General features: G+C 31.0%; 1 protein-coding gene and 1 long non-coding RNA gene across 2 annotated transcripts in view; both read left to right on the forward strand.

The window, feature by feature from the left end:
• Positions 1–1,038, forward strand: part of LOC145245624 (uncharacterized) — a 123,218-nt gene extending 122,180 nt beyond the window's left edge. The window contains exon 3 of the mRNA XM_080107190.1: positions 1,007–1,038. Within this exon, the coding sequence (XP_079963316.1) occupies positions 1,007–1,038 (32 nt within the window). The remainder of the gene's footprint in view (positions 1–1,006) is intronic.
• Positions 1,039–13,587: 12,549 nt separating this feature from the next.
• LOC145245958 (uncharacterized) lies at positions 13,588–16,745 on the forward strand. The gene is made up of 2 exons (XR_013863053.1): positions 13,588–14,451; positions 14,524–16,745. It is a non-coding gene; the product is annotated as an uncharacterized LOC145245958 (long non-coding RNA).
• Positions 16,746–21,454: the final 4,709 nt, after the last annotated feature.

Below are 21,454 nucleotides of genomic sequence, written 5' to 3' on the forward strand. Positions count from 1 at the left end.
GGACATTTAACTATCGAGCTTATTATATATCTAAATTACAACGAGCATTTCCTGTATTTTAATTAAACTAGTAATTTCAATGTTACATTAAAATACACTTAGCTCTTTAGACTATTATTCTAATCTCCTTTAAATTTATATATATATATATATATATATATATATATATATGTATATATCATTGTTCCCTTTCTAGTTTTTCTTCCACCTAAAGTGGGCATAAAACTACACTAATTATAAACAAAACAGAAGTGTTATTAACCATTTCTTTTCATTATAGTAGAATGTCTATTAATGCAATCGGTTCTTTCCCTTCGGCGTGTCGCTGTCTATTATGACGCCAGGTGTGCTTGTTATATGTTCTCATGCTTAGAAAATTCGACAAAATAATAAACTTACTTCCATGTCTACTCTTAAGAAATAATTGCAGGAAGCAAACAGAACGTAGAAAAATTCACTCAGATTGAACAACGACAATAATTAATAATAATTAGAAAAAGCTAATGAGACTTATAATAGGAAGAAAAACATTCGAATTCTTATAAGAATATGTGCCTTTATCTACACTATTTTCTTAGCTGTTTATTTATTACTTTTGAAAAGGTATCCATTAAAATGTTTCGTATTGCGACTAACAAGTCTGCAAGATAATGTTATAGCTGCATATTCTTGCAGATATACATAACAAAATTTTGCAGACTTGGTAATCGCAATACGAAACAATATTTTGAAAAAAGTAATAAATAACCAATCGAGAAAACTTGATACTTGGAACTTGGAGAATTATTATACTACACTGTATGTGCTCTTGAGTCCAATAAAAAGGCATTTACTATCTCTCTCTCTCTCTCTCTCTCTCTCTCTCTCTCTCTCTATATATATATATATATATATATATATATATATATATATATATATATATATATATATATATATATATAGGGTATCCCAGGATGTATACACATTTGAAATAATTTTAAACCGGATGTTTGTTCTTTCTTTGCAGATTTTAATGATGGCAGCCAAGCTGAAGTTTGAAGAAAAAAATGATTTCAAAATGCTACTAGTGCAAAGACAGTTTAGGAATGTGTATACATCGTTTTGGAGAACAAATATTATATATATATATTAAAGATAAGTGTAAACTATCAGTATTATCAAATAAATTCTATCTTAAAGAGGATCTTAGATAGAGAATTAGTTAATGAAGAAAATTAATCGATGACACATCAAAATACATTATTTATTGTATCATTAGATTTTTAGAAGGCAAAGAACAAAATGGAGGTTTTGTTTTATTCCATGGATTTTTTTAAAAATAGTGCACTTTTCTCTACAGAAGTAAATGGTCCACTTATATAAAGCAATATATATTTCTTGAACAGTATAAAAACTGAACCTTAAAAATTAGAGCTATGAAAAGAAAATAGAATCCACGGTGAAAAAAATCCAGTATATAATCCGATCCATAATTTCGAGGGCAGTATAACATTTGAAAAAGTATAAACCGCAATCGTGGAACTCCATTGTGGGATTACGAGCAAAATATAATCCGTGATGAATATAAAAAATCTAAAGATATTTAACTGACATAGAATTAATATATAGCTTAAAGACTGCAAAAGAAATCTTTTCAAAATCCCTTAAAAAGAACTGTAAAACAATTATAGAAGATTTCAATGTCGATAAGATCAGGTAAAGCAAACTCAATCGCTATAACGAGAATAAAAATGAAATAATTTGATGTTCCAATTTGTAATTTGTGTAATAACGCACGTGTTGGAACATTTTCTTGAAAGAACAGTTGGAAATGACTTATATACCATACATTATGACCATGTAATCCCTACAGCCAGCTACCTTAAAATGGTGCTGCCAAACCTTACATAGTTTTATGGAATGTCAGAGAGAGTATCAAACTTGGTTGAAGTGAGTGTCCCTAATGATGGAAGTCTGAACAGAGCTGAAAGGGAGAAACAGACCAAATATCAATGTCTCATGTATAATATGAAAAGAAACTGGAATCTTAGGGAGATTTCAACATACCAGTAATTATAGCTGCCACAAGACTTATGAAGAAGAACCTCAAGTCCTACCCAACTAATATTCCTGGTGAACCAAGTTCAAAAGAGATCCAGACAATTGCACTTAAGGGAACAGCGATGATAATAAAAAGAGCTCTAGGTTGGTTTCAATAAAAGGTTTGGCAAAGTTGGCAGCTGGTTTGGCTGCCCCATACCCAGCATTACAAACTTCAAAGAAAAAAATGAAAAAATATGTTGTGTTATTATGGATAAAAGGAGGTCCGAATATAAAGAGAAATGATTAAAAAATGGTCATAATAAAAGAACGGTTGCACACACACACACACACACACACACACACACACACACACACACACACATATATATATATATATATATATATATATATATATATATATATATATATATATATACTAGCGGGGAGGGCGCCAGGCTTTGATCAGTTGCAAAATACGTTAAAATATCATATTTTAATTCGTTCATATTTCGTATATATTATTATAGAGTAATTAAAAAAAAAAAAATAATATTTGGGTGCCATCAGCTCGAATCGAAACAAAATCTGAAGCGTTCAAAGCTGGTGATATTACTACTGTACCAATGTGTCACGTATATTAACTGATTAAAAATTAAAAATAGAATATGATGAACGTAAAAAATGTATAACACCTTTTTCAATTTTGCTATCTTAAAAACTATTTTAATCGGCTAAAACCCAAAAAAGAACGGTCCATAAAAATCCAATCATTTGAAGCCCTTAGCGCCGATCTGCGACTTTTAGTTTCGGGAGAGATAGAGTTTGAAAATCTGGAGACAGACAGAGAGGCAGACTCATATAGTGTCTTATATATATATATATATATATATATATATATATATATATAAATGTAACTCTTGGTTCGTTCGTAATTAATAGGTGGTTTTCCTTGTACCGATAGGCCATTTTTTTTATTTATGGACAATTATTTTGAAAAACAAATGTGTGTGTCTACATATATTTTCCTTCCCGATATGGGTAGGATTCTAACACTGTTTTCTTTTTATTTTCGTATGGTCTATGATCATTTTCTTCTTTTTCATTTTTCCTTTTAATATCCTGAAGATGTCCTCTGAAATAGGGACAAAGCGTTGATTATTTCATAATTTCATTCGGTTTTTCTTTTTTCAAAACAACATAATATATAATAATATAAATATACAAGAAATAAATGTTACGATAGTCATTATTTTTATGGTAGAAAAGTTCATTGGTTTGTAGTTTTAAGTAGTTTATAGAAGAAAAAAAAATTAATTCACAAACCGGTTTAAAAAAAAATCAAAATGGCAGCGACTTTGAAATGGAGAGCCCCGTTTTCAATTTGAAGGAGGGGCACCTGAGCATTCTGTGTTAACAATTTAAGAGAGTTCCCTTAACGTAAGGAATATTTATAAATATATTTTAATGTTTTCCGTTATTTTGTGCTTGACGAATATTCGATTATGGCGTGTGTAGTTTATATAAAAATTCATTTAAGTAGTTATCGCCTCAAATTTCGTTTTAATTTCGGTTCGCTGAAATTATTTCAAGTAAAGAGCATTAAAAACTATTAAAAAACATTAACTGAACTTTTATTGACTATGGTAACCTTTATTTCTTGTATATTTATTTTTTCGGATAGTCGTTTGTTGGCTTTTCTGCTAAACACTCTTACTAAATAATATCGACGAAATACCGAAAAACGAAGAAACAAAAACAGTTTTTAAAATTAATGAAGCTTTACTTACTTTAGTAAAATAATCCGAAACAGCAAAATGGGATATTAAAAAAGTAAACCCGTAATTACTTTAGTTTTTTTAAAGCAAAGAATCGATATAAATATGAATAAGAAGAAAATGGCGCCCTTTGCAAGCAGAACAGCTTCGTTTCAGTTTTACAGTATTGAACGGTGTAGTATTGCACTGTTGGATTTATGGTTGTACTATTGTAATGTAAAAAAACACGTAGAAAGGGTTGTAATCAACTGAATTACTTCTAGTACACTGACAAAAAAAGCTTAAACAGATATATAAATAAAAATAAAAATAAAAAGGTTATGTAAATATTAAAAAAAAAAACGTGTAATCACGTGAGCAGGACTTTTTCCTTCTTTTGACACGATAACAAGTAACGTTCTTATTTTTATTATTTATCTATTTATCTATTTTTGAAAGAGTGCCACGTGCAAGTGGAGAAGGAAAAAAACAGAGTTATGCAAAATTTGAGTCGGGAATTGTCTAAAGTTCCGACTTTTTTTTTTTGCTTTCACTTTGATAAGAACGTGAATTTATGAGGGGAATTTATTCGACACAATATGATTCAACTCAAAAAATAAATAAAGGCTAACGTGAATTAAGATTAAAGTCAAGATGTTATTGTGGACCCTCACCCCTTTTAAAAACCTTGTTAAACTTTGTGACATATTTATGGAGGTCAGGCGCGAACAATAAATATAATAATAAATAAAATAATTTTATTATACCATATTTCTTCAAACTGAAGCATAATTATCAAAGTATACTTACACAAATACATAAGAAAAGTCTTCGTTAAAGTTTGTGCCATATTTCCATGGAGTACAGGCGCGAACGCAGACACCACAATTTTATTATACCATCCCTATTTAAGTTGAAACATACTTATCAAAGTATTATTATGTACATCTACATCAAAAACCCTTGTAAACGTTTTTTTTTTTTAATTTTTTATATCCATACTTTGGGGGCCAGGCGCGAACGCAGACCACCCTCGTTCTGCCAGATCAAACATACCCATTCCTGATCCTCGATACATCTTCTATCATCATATGTAATCAGTTTTTTAAAATAGTCAACCATATAGGAGTCTATTTGTGATTACACACACACACACATACACACACACGTTCAGCTTTATATATATAGACGTTCAGCTTTATATATATATATATATATATATATATATAAAGTTTAACCTGTGTCTAAATTGTTCTCTTTAATAATTATTTTCGACAGATAGGGAGTAACGAGGAAAAAAGTTGTTCCTTCTGAAAGTTTGGCGAGGGGGGCACACTAGATTGGAGTTCAGCCGAGCACTTGCCATGAAAATAACGATAAAGCAGAGACAAACTCGCAGCATCTCTTCTGTGAGAAAGAGGTTGCAGGGAAGAGAAAATCCCTATGAGACTACGAAGTTAATTTTGAACTCTATCAAAGCAGTTTGTTATATATATATATATATATATATATATATATATATATATATATATATATATATATATATTTAAAAAAATTGTTTAACTTGTATATGTTTTTGGATATGTTTTTGGATATGTGTATATATTTATGCATGCGTGTGTGTTTGTATATATATATGTATATATGTGTGTGTGTGTTATTGTATATGTATACATATATGTATATATATTTATATGCGTGTGTGTATGTATGCACATGTATGTGTGCATTTGTGTGTATGTATGCACATGTATGTGTATGTGTGTATATGTATGTGTGTGTATATATAGTTTTATTTATTTTTATTTTTTTGTAACTTTTTAATTTTCTATTTTTAATTTATTTACTTTCATTTTTTTTTATATAATAGATGCTCCATTTCATAAACTTAGCCATTTATTTGTTCTTCTGACCAGTTTTCTTAATTTAATTCTGGGACTTTCACGTGCATATCTAAGTTGACCTAATTATTAATGCTAACTTTCGCGCTTTTTGTCTGGGTCAGTTTGACCTTGCTTTTCAAATTTAAACTTTCACCGCTTTTACTTAAAAAAAATTTTTTTTTTTAAACCTTAATTTACTTGATTCCTCCAGCCTTGACAGACGTGTTTTAAATATTCTCTCCAGTGCTTTTTCTTTTAATGATTTGGAATTCATTCCATTTGCGATTTTTTCAAAGGAACTCTGCCTTTTGGATCATTTTGGACCATTTGGAATTTACCCATTGGATTGGAAATTTTAAATTCGATCGTTTTGGATTTTACCATTCTTGGATTTTTTACCCTTCACCGGACTATCCATTCATGTGATTTCTTTTTATCATTTTTCTTTTACCTCCTATTCCCCTTACCTCACCATTTTTTAACCAAGTAAGATCTGTGACTTGTAGTTTCATTAAATACTTTTATATGCAAAATCCGATCCTGAATTTTGCTAATTCCTGCCCTCTGATGAGAAGGAGGGTATTTCTTCGAAAGTCCGTGGATTAAGGACTATCCACTTATCTTGTGCTTCCTTTTTTAAAATTAAATATGTCTTTAACTCTTTTTCAAGATGTCTTTTAACATGTTTTATTAATCATTTGTTCATATATATATATATATATATATATATATATATATATATATATATATATACACAATAAAAATCTTGGTATTGAAAATATTCAATTTTTCAACAACCTTTATAAACCTGCAAGGAAGGTATAAAACTTTTAAATATTCGACAAGATATACAAATAAAACAATAAAAACCGTTATTCCAAAAAGTTCCGAAGAACACAAGTCTTCTCATCAGAGGGAAGAGGTTTGCAAGATATACAATGAATTTTGCAGGTTAATGCCTCACGGAAAACAATATGCAATTATTCATATTTGCATAAAAATCATTTAACAGTTTTTAGACAGTTTGTAGGGATTCAAAGGGATTGGGAAAGCAAGAAATTGGAAAAATGGAGAAAAGGTATATAATATGATATGATATGATAAAGACCCAGTGAGTAAAACGGTAAAATCCAATGCAGGAAAATGTTCAATCCAATGGCAATTCATAAGAAAACAGAAATATAAATGTACAGGGTAAAATGGAGCTTCAAGAAAATGCAACGTTTTTTTTTCTTAAATAACAGATCACGGAAAAGAGGTATAAACTGCAGGTTTTAAATGAGATGATTAAAAATCGAAAGGAAAGGGGAGAAAGAAAGATAGTTGACGGGGAAGGCGAGGAAGAAAAACGAGAAAGGTACTTGTAGCATTTATGAAGGATGAAAGCACTGCACAAAACCGAAATGGGAAACGTATGAACAAAATAAAACAATCGATCATTATTTGGGTTATGAATCTTCAGGAAATCTATTTTTTTTTTCATAGAATCTTCCACGTATCAAGTAAGTAAATATGAGATTTACGGTACAATGTAAAAGCTTTGATAATTTCGGCAGTGAAAAGCCCCTGCCCCCCCCCTAAAAATAAAAAAAGTGGAGCCGTTAAACAGATGCTGAATTTAGGATAGCTGTCCATCTGAAAATAGGACCGAAATATATATATATATATATATATATATATATATATATATATATATATATATATATATATATATATATATATATATATATATATACATAAAATGAAAATTACAATTGAATTTACCAAAATGATCCAAGATGGTAAAATTAAAGTAAATTATAAATATTAAAGAATTAATATTTATAAAATTATCTCAGCCAGATATAAAAGCTCGATAGTACCAAATAGGAAATAGAGTTTATAATATGAGTAAACAGTTAATGAAATATGTTAAAAAACACTTTGAAATGAGTTAAAATATATATATATATATTAATTAAATATATAGTTTAAAGTTAACATGTATGTGAACAATACGTTCTTACTGCCTTCTATGTTTATGGCTCTGTTATATCTATAAACTATTTTTGGAGACAGAGTTTCACTTATGTATAACCCTATGCAATTGTGTAGATACAGTCTTCATATCCTGTGATTTCTAATTTAAGTAATAATAATGTTACGAAGCCAAACGACTAATGAATGTTAAATGACAGTAATTACGGTAATATTTTCGCAAAATAAAGTGCGAAATTGTTGCATATAGCTTAGGTTGTTGTTAAATGCAATAAGTAATTCATGTTACACATATTAATACAATGTTTTGTCAAACACACCATTTTTTGTAATTATACATTAACTAGTGATAAAAAACCTCAATCTGTGGCATTCTTTTGTAACACAATAATTAATTACTGTGTTTAACATAATATTATTTAAATGGTTGCTAACCAAATATATTCAGTTTATAAATGATTAAAGGCACACACGCATAACTGCACACAAAGTCACACACAGACACATATACTGATTCACTCACCCACCAACTTCATTGAAAACGTCATTTTACTCCAATAATTTTTCATACAAAAACCGTTAACTAGTACTAGGGACTTAAAACATAATCCCGTTAATTTTAATCAGTTGTTAGTACCGGCATAGATTTTGAACGAGACAAAACCGGCATTTGTCTACGCAGAAAAAAAAATGAAAGAAAAACACACTCACATTTATTTTTAAGACAAATCATTTCTTTTATGAAGATGTAAACAGCGAATTTGATTTAAGACAATGCAAATCTATCATTTACTTGAGCCGAGTCTGTGGATCCTACAAAAATATTAAAATTATTTTGCGTATTGGATATAGTGCATATATATTAGTTTTGGGACGATTAATCGGAATCAAAATCGGTAATCGGAAAAAAATCGGAATTTTTAGGATATTGGAATCGGTCTCGGAATCGGAAAATATGTGTCAATTTTCCGATGCCCAAAACGATTTTTTCAATTGCCTTTTTTGTCTTTGTTTCAGACTTAATATCCATTACTAATGATAAAATATTAATTAGGTATTTTTACCTGTCAGTAAAACTAAAATCTATAGTTCCTCTTACACATAAGTGTAATTTTACGTTTCTGAAAAATATGTACATATATTACACGGGTATTTACGGTAATTCGACCTCCCCCCAAAGAGAACAAATTTATAGCTAAATATTAAAATATTTTTAAAAAATCGGGATCGATAATTGTAGCGGAATCAGAAATTTTGAACAGAATCGGAAATTGTATTGGAATTGAGAAAAATATTGTAATCGTCCCATCACTGATATATATATATATATATATATATATATATATATATATATATATATATATATATATATATATATGAATCCGTTATAGCCGTTATGGCTTTCATGGCATTAATACACGTAACAGTTGCGTTAATAGTTTTCTTTCTTGTTTTGTTTCTAATTGATTTTAAAGTAGCAAAACTTGTAAAACGTAATAATAACAGCACACATTCATTGGAGTCAAACATTCTTGTGTTTCAAATTTTTTATTCATCATATACAGTAAGCATAATACCCCAATAGGAGATGAATCAAATTTCTTAAATTCATCAGTTCTCTTTCACGATTAAGATACAAGAAGAAACATTTGATCAAATTATCCTCAAATCACTGAATACTTCTTTATTTGTTATCTAACTTCCTGTGTACGGAGAGGCAGTAACAGTTTTCTATAGTATGGGTTTGAATACTGATTAACGTACGTGTCTGATAGGAGTATAATGGGGGCCACCAAAGACTCCGATAATCACATAAAATCTTCACAAGGATATAGCATATAATTCTAATTAAAATGGTGCGAACGTATATAACACTATAAGCCGCCCACTGGCGTGTGACCCACCCATGTGTTGCACTCAATGTCTTAGAAACTGTCCCATGATGATGTGACGATGAGCGAGTCAATAGGGTCTGAGTATAAAGAGGAAAAGCATACGTGAGATGTTGGATGTGTGTGTGTGGCTCCTTCATTTTCTCAAGATGATGTCTTCACTCTGGTGGCATTCTGGTTGGAATCTTCTTCGTCTTAAGGCCCGCTTCGTTCGTTCTTTAATGCAGCCATTTAAAACAGACACAAAAACACACAACACAGGTTGCAATTTATATGAAAGATATAATTAACTATTTATTTTTTTACAAGAAAATATTACAATATTTTTACAAAAGCAATTTACAAATGACAACTTCCTTCCACAATTAAAACTAGCTAACCTTAACTAGTGCTGAGAGAGAGAGAGAGAGAGAGAGAGAGAGAGAGAGAGAGAGAGAGAGAGAGAGAGAGAGAGAGGGGGGGATAACCCCTCTTCTCATTTACGGAGAGACAAAAAATATACGTCTTACCCCATTCTGTCCGACGAAAAAGGGATCGCGAAAAGGAAGGGAATTATGGGGTTGCATTTTTCTGTGTATCCCTCCGCTTACGGCAAAATCATCTCCTGACCATGCTAAAGGGGTGTTAACAATCACCACAACCGGGGCACTAAAATATAGTGCCATAGCTATACATTTTGGGGCTGAGGTGCAAAAGGTCTACAAGAATATTTGGTAATAACAAATAATAAAAGAACATATGATGATAAACAAAGAGTAAAAATTAAAAAAAAAACATTCAAGATTAGGGTTCCTTTTAAATCGTCAAAAAGTTTTTGGTACTTGTAATAATCGTATGAAAACGTGACTTCGGATTAGTGAAACTACGAAGTACTAACGTAGTGTTACAGATATATTTTTCGTCTTTATTACCCCTGCCCAGGTGGACATTATATTTACGGTCGAGTTTGTTTGTTTGTATATAGACTAACATCCCCATCGCTTGACAAACTGTTACCAAATTTGTTCAAAAACCGGTTATATTTTTAGAATTATTTTAATTTTCAAATGTTTAGGTACAATTACACGTTTAACGCCACGAAAAGATAAAATCACACTTTTGTCAATAACTAGTTCTCTTCATCGTAGAGTTTCATTGCTTGGTCCATAGTGTAGCCAATCGCGTCTCGCATTTAATATGACCTTGTGATTAACTTTTAGCATTCCGATTTTTATCAAATTTCTGTCTGTATGTCTGTCTGTCTGTCGCTCTCTCTCTCTGTCTCTGTTTCTCTGTCTCTCTCTCTATTATTATATAAAAGGACTTTTGTCTGTGTTTGTGTGTATGTGTGTGTGTGTGTGTGTGAATGAGAGAGAGTTAATTCCTAATGGACTCCAAAACGTTGGGACTATTTTTATAAAATTTCACACGAAGATACTTTATGTGCCTTGCAGTGTTCTTAGATAGGTTTTTGTATCTGAATGCCTTCGATAAGCATCGATAATCAATAATCGAAATAATCTGATGAGAGAAGTAGCGAGCGATTATAACAAAAGTTAACACCTTACACAATCTAATATCACAAGTGCATTTGAGAAATTCTATTACCACACAAGCCGAATGGCCCAACAGATAAAATAAAAAGTAGTTTCTTTAATATGGCAGGGGCGCATTCAAAAGGAATGTTTCTGTTTAGAGCATAATTGAAGTATGATACTTGAATTTTGCATTTTAAAAATTAATTGAAGCCATCTATAATATAAATATCACATGTCTATTTAAATGTATGTATGTATGTATTTTTGTGTCAGGTCATGTTATATGCTACTAGTACCATGTAACCCAGTACTACCTGCCTCATGGTCGGGTCACCGGCGACTAAACTGAGAGACTTAACTGTCGTACAAAGCTAAAACTCTGTAACATCATCTTTATATAGATACTCCCTCAGGCATTTGGGCTTATGGACATTAAGTGTCTGAGGGAGTGTCACTCGTCAGACAAGACGTTGCAATCATCATATATATAATTGAACATATAATTTCACAAAATATACATCAACATATAATTTCACAAACTATATCATCAACATATAATTTCACTAAATTTGATTTATGGTTTTTCAATAAAACTTCTATACTCAATAAAATGTTTTATTGAATAAATATTCTTGAAATATTTTAACAAATGTTTGAAGCAATCGTAAACTGTTTAATGGCTTCCTGACCAAAATTAAGTTTCCATTTTTATCAATCAACGTTTTTTATTCAAAACAATGAAGATCAAAGATTCGTATTGATGCAATTACCGCAAAATTCAATTTAATGTATCGAGAAACCATTTTCGTTTTAATCGGGCGAACAACTTTACTAACAGACTTGTAATTGAATGTGAAAGTATAAAAATAATATTAAAAACGAAATTTACCACAAATAACGAGAGTAAGGAGAAAATCGAAAAATTCCATTATTAGTAAAAGATTAGAAGTAAAGCGACGTGTTCTGGATGTGATGTCATAAAAATTAAATCTCTGACGATACGAATCAAACAAAAAATATTATTTGTGTTTGTGAACCACGAAGCTTCGGATGGTTCAATATATATGTGAATCCGTTGAGAAAAATACACGAGATATAGTGTATGATGCATTTTTACTACATGAGTTGTGGATTAAAAAATCTAACAGTACTTGATTGTAAATAGAGATAGTTAACGATTATTTTCTTTTTTCAAATTTATAAAATATTTAATGCCATTTAATCGTAACCGGCGATGTTTTTTTTTTCGATTGACACCAATTACGCAAGCTCGAATATAAGAGGAAAAGAGAAATTCATAATTGAATCTGATGTATATTTTTTATTAAACAAATTTATAATAAATTATAGCATCGAATTATTCTCAAAACTAAATACAAATACGATGCATTTATTTATTACGGACTATTATGCTCATCTTTTTTTACTTGTTGTTTCACGATGTTTCGGCTAACTATTCCTCTGGCTTTCGTCAGGTGGAAACCGTGACGGAATAGGAACTCCGAAACTCCTAACTAAATAGATGAATAAATAATACCCATCTTAATAACGAATTCCAATTAATTAAATAATAAATACGATGCAGTTTAGTATTATAAAATTAAGAAAAACAAGTCCAACTTGGAGGAATAATAAACAACTTAAATTTTAGATAGTTCCAAATTGTTTCATTTTGTTTATAGAAACTATTTTTCATTGACGGATGATAGAGAACATGCAGTAAAACTAAAACAGAAAAACATAAAAAGACAATGTTAAGCATCACAATTTTCTGTCATTGATGTTGTCCAGCAGTCTTCAGCATGGTTCAATCTTCTCCAGAGCCCATTCGTTTGTACGTTTGTCCACCTCGTTTACATGAATAAGTTTACGGTAGCACCAGAATTCAAAAGCAGCAATTTTCCTCTTGCGGACTTTTTTCAAGACCCAACATTTTGCTTCGTATGTTGCTATTGAGAATACCAAAATTTGCAGAAGGCGTTTCTTTGGGCGTTCCAGATATTAGTTAGCACAATCGTTACTGTCTTTGCCATTGCAATACGTCGCCTTACTTTTTTGGTGTCATCTACTATGTTTGTGAAAACTGCACTCAGGTAGTTGAAATCTACATTTTCAACATTTTGATTGTCCAAACATTGATAATTAAACAAAAAAAAAATCTACGAAGTGTGCCTGTGTTGCTGTCTCATAGTTCAGCCGGAAGTTAAAGAAACCCGTGTCAACACAAATGTGTTCTTTACAGAATTGTTTATTCTGGAATGCCTGAAATCTAGTTGATCCTTTTTAAAAAATGTGTTTGTAATGTGAACAGATATTCCCTCTTCCATCCGGAAAATGCAATGTTTTATTTCATTCTCTCCTTTCAAAAGTGCGGTTAACTTGTATTATTTATTTTATGAACAGAAATAATACCCTGAAATTCCTATTTTAATCACGTAAATTAACTTTATTTTGTCCACCTGTAAAACAATATGTCCACCCCCACAAAAGTTACAATCCCGGACAAGGCTGGGTAAGTCTGATTAATAAGTATTTTTTTTTATTATTTACTCACAAATTATTGGCCCGTTCACAATTAGTATTTGCTCGGGGCTAATTGATAACAAGTCTCCCTAGATTTTAAGTATTCTCTTCTTTTATCAGCGTTACAATTGATATGGTGTTCTTGCACCAGCTGTTTATTATCGTCTTCCTGTTGTTAACAGATGGTGAACTTTCCTAATATCTTCAGAACAATTTCCAGTATTCTTGCAATTATTGGTATTCTTCATGTTCAATTTTCTCATCAACACTTTGTTAAGTACCATATATTCTCTTTGTTGTTAACTTCTCTTTGTTACCCGCGGTATTGCGAAATCTAAAACTTGACAATCTTTTCCTTCTTCTTGATTAGTTACTTGATCGATCTTTGTGGTTGGGTGAGTTTTTCTGTTTGTACTTCAATGGAGTTTATACCTTTCGATTTTTCGATATTGACTATGGTTTACGTCTGCAATTTCTAAGTACAACTGTTTGTTCAGTGTTTTCTATTGTTTTCTTACTTTGTTGCTTTTGTTGTTAGGTTTTTTTTATTCTTATTTTACTTTTTGTTTTTTTGTTATTGTTTCTGTTGTTCTTTCTCTTCTACTTGTTATTATTTTTATTGTATTGTTCATGTTATTCTTATTTTAGTTTTTTATCTTGTTTTATTTGCTTTCCGTTCTTTTTCTACTTTCTTGCATCGCTCTTTTTCTTTTTTTTTAATTTTTGATCTTGTTTTATTTGGTTGCCGTTCTTTTTCTACTTTCTCTTCTTATTTTTTTCTTATTTTTTAAAATTTTGATCTTGTTTTATTAGGTTACCGTTCTTTTTCTACTTTCTCTTATTTTTTTTCTTATTTTTTTAATTTTTCATCTTGTTTTATTTGGTTGCCGTTCTTTTTCTACTTTCTCTTCTTATTTTTTTCTTATTTTTTAAAATTTTGATCTTGTTTTATTAGGTTACCGTTCTTTTTCTACTTTCTCTTCTTATTTTTTTTCTTATTTTTTTAATTTTTCATCTTGTTTTATTTGGTTGCCGTTCTTTTTCTACTTTCTCTTCTTATTTTTTTCTTATTTTTTAAAATTTTGATCTTGTTTTATTAGGTTACCGTTCTTTTTCTACTTTCTCTTCTTATTTTTTTTCTTATTTTTTTAATTTTTCATCTTGTTTTATTTGGTTGCCGTTCTTTTTCTACTTTCTCTTCTTATTTTTTTCTTATTTTTTAAAATTTTGATCTTGTTTTATTAGGTTACCGTTCTTTTTCTACTTTCTCTTCTTATTTTTTTTCTTATTTTTTTAATTTTTCATCTTGTTTTATTTGGTTGCCGTTCTTTTTCTACTTTCTCTTCTTATTTTTTTCTTATTTTTTAAAATTTTGATCTTGTTTTATTAGGTTACCGTTCTTTTTCTACTTTCTCTTCTTATTTTTTTTCTTATTTTTTTAATTTTTCATCTTGTTTTATTTGGTTGCCGTTCTTTTTCTACTTTCTCTTCTTATTTTTTCTCATTTTTTAAAATTTTGATCTTGTTTTATTAGGTTACCGTTCTTTTTCTAATTTCTTGTATTGTTGTTTTTTTTCTTTTTTAATTTTTGATCTATTTTGTTTGGTTGCCGTTTTTCCTACTTTCTTGTATTGTTTTGTGCTGTTTGTTGTTGTACTTCTTTTTCTTTTTTTTTAACTACTTCTGTTTCTTTTACTTGTTGCTGTTCTTCGTCTATTTTTTACAACATGTTAAATTAACACAAAACATGCACTTTATCATGGCCCATTATGAAAACACGTCGCGGCCATTAAATATTTCAAATCCTCCCTTTCTATCCATTCAAAAAGACTCATTACAGCATTGTTTATTTTATAATGGTTTCACTGTTTTGTTTGGCTACAAAATCTGAACCACGTTTCAAGATCAATTAACCCATATCCACCGGCTTTAATCACATCTGGCTTAAAACAAAAGAAAGCATTTTTCCTTTCGTTTGTTTTATATTTCATTTTCCACTAAATAATTGGCAGAACAAGTAAAAAAAAAATGATCAATATTTTAACCGTTACAATTTATCCAAATAGTATATTTCCGATCGCAGGGTAAATCTTTAGGAGATGGAAAACAAATTTATTGTTCTCATCAAGAGAAGAGCTACACATGTTACAAAGATTTGGATTTTCATTTTGTTTTCATTTTACTTCTATGAGTCCTCAGAAATCAAGGAGTGATTTCCTGGGGCTAACGCTTGATTTATTTATGAGATTCTTAGATATTCGAGTGTTCATTTAAGATTCTCTTTAACCTTGAAAACTTTGAGATATTAAAGCAATGGAGAATATGGCGTCTCTTCTCATTAATTGATCAAATAACACGCCATAGTTTTATTCTTTCTTCTTGCTCTTTTCTTAATTTCACCAGATTCCGGGACAAGAATTCATCTGGTCTGGTGGAGTATTCAGCTTAATGCTGTTACTTTAGGAAAAATACCTGTAAAAGAAAGAAATGAATTAAAATGAAAAAAAAAAAATCAAACGAAAATCAATGAAAGTCGCATAAAAAATAAATGAAATGCAAAAGGGAATGAAAAATTCTAAATCGAATCGAAAAGTAGACAAGAAGAATAAAAAATGCGAAAGTAAAATTGAATAAAAAAAAAACAATTTGAATGGAAAAATCGAAAAGGAAAATTCGAATTAAAAATAAAGAAATGACGAATAAAAAATAAAGCAAGATGTAAAAGTAGAAACATTCGATGAAAAAACTTTAGGAAAAATGAAAGAAAAACAAATAAATATCATCACATTGAAATGAATAAGTAAAATGTCTAAAAAGAAAAAAGAAAATCCGAATAAACATAAACACAAATGCAATAGAAAAATCGAATGAAAGCGAAGAAACAATCGAATAAAAATTAAAAAAAAGCCGAAAAGATAAATCAAAGGAAAATAAAGAAAATTGAATACAAAATAAGGAAAATCGAACAAATAAGAAATATATCAAATAAAAATGATAAAAAATTGCACGAACATAAAGAAAAATCGAATTAAATGAAGAAAAAAGAATGGAAAGTTGAAAGATTAAAATGAAAAAGAAGGAAACATAAATGAGATTGAATGAAAACCGAATAAATTCATAACATTCGAATTAATAAGAAAAGTCGAAAAAGAAAAAAAAAACGAATAAAAAAGAAAAGTCGAACGAAAACGAAGAAAAGCCGAATGGAAAATAAGTTGAAAAAAAGAAGAAAAACGAATGAAAATGAAGAAAACATCGAATAAAAAATTAAAATAGCCGAATCAAAAATAAATTTGACCTTGACGGGAATATAGATTTCGAAACAGCAGGTTCAGCATGGAATTGTGAAACGTGACTAAATAAAGTATCCGAAACGTATTTGGAAGTCACATGTCAGGTCACAGAAGTAAATGTCGTAATAGGATCTGTTAGTTCTGATATGTATACAAGTTAGTTATAGAGTAAAAAAAGTACGGGACAGAAATCCAGGGGTGAAGGCATGAAGAGGGAGTAGGATGGTTGAGTCCCTAGCGACAAGCCTTTGGATTTGGCGCAAGGGAAGTTAGTCTAAGACCGGCGTGCAATCTTTTAACATTGAAACATAATGATATAAAAGCTATTTGAAATATAACCGGAGACTCTTAGTCGTGTCTTTGGAAGAAATCTTCATTTCAGCTGTTGGTAGCTTCATCAATCAAGAATCCAGATAAGCAAAGGTTTCTTTGTTGGCAAGATGTATAACTCCCCCAGAAGATGTTTCGTTTCTTTGTTGTTAAGGAAATGTTTTTTGTTAAATGTTATGTCCTATTGAACGTGAACAAGTTTCTGATGAGCCGTTCCACTTAAGTTAACAAATTTATCGAACTTCCATTATTATCGATTACTATATTGTCCTTTTGACTACTCTACACTCTTTAACCCTTATCCTTGAGTGGCCTATCGGCCTTGATAAGTGGTGACGTCTATGTAAAAAAAACTGCATATATGTATAATGCATATAAGTAAACATTTATGAACATTAGGTGACACGAAGAAACTTCAATATATACACACCTCATCATATACCCAACGTAGAGTTATATACAGCGCCTTACATATATATTGACCTTATACACCCCACAACGTAACATATTCATTCCGTCGCCGTAATATCATATAGAACACTCCTGACAATATATAATCTGAACAGTATAGAGAGATGTGTGCACATTTCCACGATATGGCCATGTTGAAAGAATGGATGAGAATTAATGTGCCAGTCGTAGTAGAACAGTTAAGGTAGCGGGTCCAGTTTACATGGGAAAGTCAAGGAAAACATGGAAGGAAGTGATAAGTATAGACTTCAACCGCAGATGGATAAATAAAGAACTGGCAAGAAATAGGCTATGTTTAAGTAATTTTTAAACCTGTCCAACACATGCCAGAATGTATTTATGTATTTAAAACGGACATTAAAACGAATATGATAATAATATGATATGGATGACTTATTTCAAATGTGAAAATACAATAGATTTTTACTACTTTAAATTTAAAATACGTGCAAAAAAAAAAAAAAATGAAAAACTTATTATGACTTTGTTTTTTATTTTTGGAATCTTTTGAGATGAGGCTCCATAATTTTTGTCTTCTTTTCATTTTGCGGACTGTTATCCTCATCTTCATAGTTGTTGTTGTTTTCACCATATTTCGGCCAACTCATCCGTCGGCATTTTTCAGGTGATTAACTACGCTGAGATTGGAATGCCGAGTCTTGTAACTTATCCCCAGTGATTACTGCCTTCCATAGTTGTTTTCTAACTACTTAGTAAAACAACGACTATGAAGACGAGGATAACAGTCTGCCCCCTCCCCCCAAAAAACAAACAAAAATTAATTTATAAAACCGTAAAATCCAACCTTGATCCCCCATCAGGGGCCCATGGCGCAGTGGGTACAGGCGTTGAATCTCCACCGTTCCAGGTGAGCATTGTCAGAAGATAGCGGTTTTTTTACACAGGAATTACTACTTAACAAGGCCCAGCTGCCACTCGAGGATAAGGATTAATGGGTATACATTAGTAAATGTGATTAAAGCGTAATAAACATAAGAAGTGGGAATCTTGTAAATTGGATTACACAATTGTGAGAAAGCGGTTGCAGGGAACAGAAAAAGGCATCCCAAGTCTCTTTTGAACTCTGTCAAAAGAGGATAAGCTGCTTCTAGCAGTTCCTGCCCAGATGTGGCAACAGTACTCCATCGTTGGCCGTACCTGGCTTTTATATAGGTAGAAAATTGCATCAGAAGTAAGATATCTACTGGAGCGGTAGAAGGATTTTTCCAGCGACATTGGCAATGGATATGGATATCTTACCCAAGCATGCCAGACGACAAGTTTACCAAAACCTAGTGAGACAACTATGGAAGGCAGTAATTACTGGAGATAAATTACAAGACTCAGCATTCTTATCCCGTCGCAGTTTATCACCTGAAGAAGGCCAGAGGACGCGTTGGCCGAAACTTGGTGAAATAACAACTATGAAAATGTGGATAACAATCCGCAAAAAGAATACTTTGCTGCATCCCGGACAAATCCGATTAAGTTTATTTTTTTTTAAGTGTCTCCTATGCCCTTTTCGTAATGTTATCTTTTCTTAACCATCGATCGAAGTGTTACACTAATGACAGAATGACAGTCTAATTTGACACGTTGATTGTCTGGCGTCAATAAAATGGCATCTCCACGCAGCGAAACTTAACCTTTTCAGACAGTGATGAAGAGGAAAGAAACAAAAAGTCTTTCTTTTCAAATCCGAACATGTGAACTTCTGATTTTACACTTTCAAAAAGTTGAAACCATTTTGAGTATCAATGGATGCGCCAACCAACGACGAAAGAAGTCTGCAAAAAAAAAAAAAAGAGAAAAAAAGGCCTTTCATTTCGTATGATAACTCGTCGTGATTGCGAGTAATGTCTGCGCATGCTCACAGGCAACGGCGTTTCCGGTGAGAACAAAAGCGAGAATGCGTTCGAAAGACCGATTTGAAGTTGAAATATAAATTCTATTTTTTTCTTTATATTTTTGTACTTGTTTTCTCGACAAAATAAAAAAATGTCTCATAAAGCATACGTCCGTTATCGTTTCCGTCAATTTGTAAACACAATGAACACTTTCACGGAATCGATTGAATGGATTAAATGAGTGCATTAGATTGAATAAAGGCTCTACGCAGAGTACAATGAAAACATCACTTGAACTAAGTACAGGTGAAACACTGATTTTTAGGCTTCATTAGTTCTAGAGCCTGTCCAGATTTATCATTTTACTGGACTATCTAAGATTTCACCTTAATTATAATTAGTGATGAGCCCTTAAATAACAGTCCGACAGTAGCTTTGTTATTGTCCGGCTGAAGTATAGCGCTTTTCAATACCAAGAGATTCACCTTCCCAGGATTTGCCGTCTCCTTGAGAAGAAGTTAGTTTATTGCTATCGGTAAATGCCGACAGAGCTGCTCATGCATTTTTGTAGTCCATTTGTTATTGTTCGGCTGATGTATGGTGCTTTTTAGTACTAAGAGATTCACCTTCCTAAGCTTTACCTTCTCTTTGAGAATAAGGTAGTTTATTGCTATCAGTAAATGCCGACAGAACGTCTCAGGCATTTTTGTAGTGCATTTATCTTAGTACGATGTATTTAAAAAAAACACGCTTTACCCTGTGTCTAATTTCTTGAAATGGACATAAATAAAATACACCTTTCCATGTCTTTTATTTATCTCTTCTCCAGGAAATTAGACACAGAGTCAGATGGGCCTTTAAAAACCTAGTTCACTAAGAAAGTGCATTCTAGCCTACAAAAATGTTTGAGTAACCCTGTCGGAATTTCTTGATAGGAGCGATTCAAGAAATTAACAATAAACTCTTTCTAAGAGAAGGTAAAATCTGGAAGGGCTGACTATTTAGGTCTGAATAGAATCATCCCTAAACCTGACAGGAGCAATGTCTCTGTCAAACTGATCGCCGAAGAGGTATCCTTGACTTGTATAAACAATCGTAGTTGAATCGATTGAGTACACATACAACTGAATTGAATACCGACTCTACATATAAATCACCAGGGCTCAACACTACATTTCAGCATCATTAGTTTCCCAACTTCACTGGATTAACCATTTTGCCTGATCATTCAATTTTACCCAAATCATAATTTATTAACACAACCCAGTCTACTAATTATACAAGTACCATATATTTAAATCACCAATTCTAAACACGTATTATTTGGATTATTTTGGATGTTATTCAAACAACACTTTTATCAGATGTAAACTCCGATCTTTTTTAACGTGCGTATTATCAAATTCGGGAGCTGTATGAATCTGTATGAAATTTTGAAGAGAACCCTTTATTTAATCCACAGGTGTAGTTTGCTATCGTCCTATCAACAATAATCTTGCAGAAGACTCAAATAACAGGTAATTGTATACTTAGTATCGTCCTAAGACTTCTACCTGGTCATGTCAAAAAAAAAAAATAAAAAATAGATATCAACAATTGTTATAAATACGCAAGTTTCTATAACAGGAAATGAATTTAAGATTTATATACAGGTTTCCCAATGTGTGTGTTTTTATATAAATTATCAAATAAAAATGTACATATCCGTAAGACTTTGTTTTCACTGCAAAATTATTAAACAGAAAGAAAAAAAAACTAACGTAAAAAATTGTTAGCTGATGTAAAAAAATAACGTTAGTATATTTATATCTTATGCCTATTGTTCTCTGCGAAATATAAAGCTTCAAACATTAAATGAAGTAAAATTGTCTGTCTGTATGTGTACATTTCCCTTACCAAACTACTCTGTCAATTTTCAGTCTACAGACACAAAATTTTACATAAG

Source organism: Euprymna scolopes, chromosome 23 (genome assembly GCF_053919585.1).
Source record: "Euprymna scolopes isolate OS-2025 chromosome 23, ASM5391958v1, whole genome shotgun sequence".
In the NCBI taxonomy this organism is placed as follows: domain Eukaryota; kingdom Metazoa; phylum Mollusca; class Cephalopoda; order Sepiida; family Sepiolidae; genus Euprymna; species Euprymna scolopes.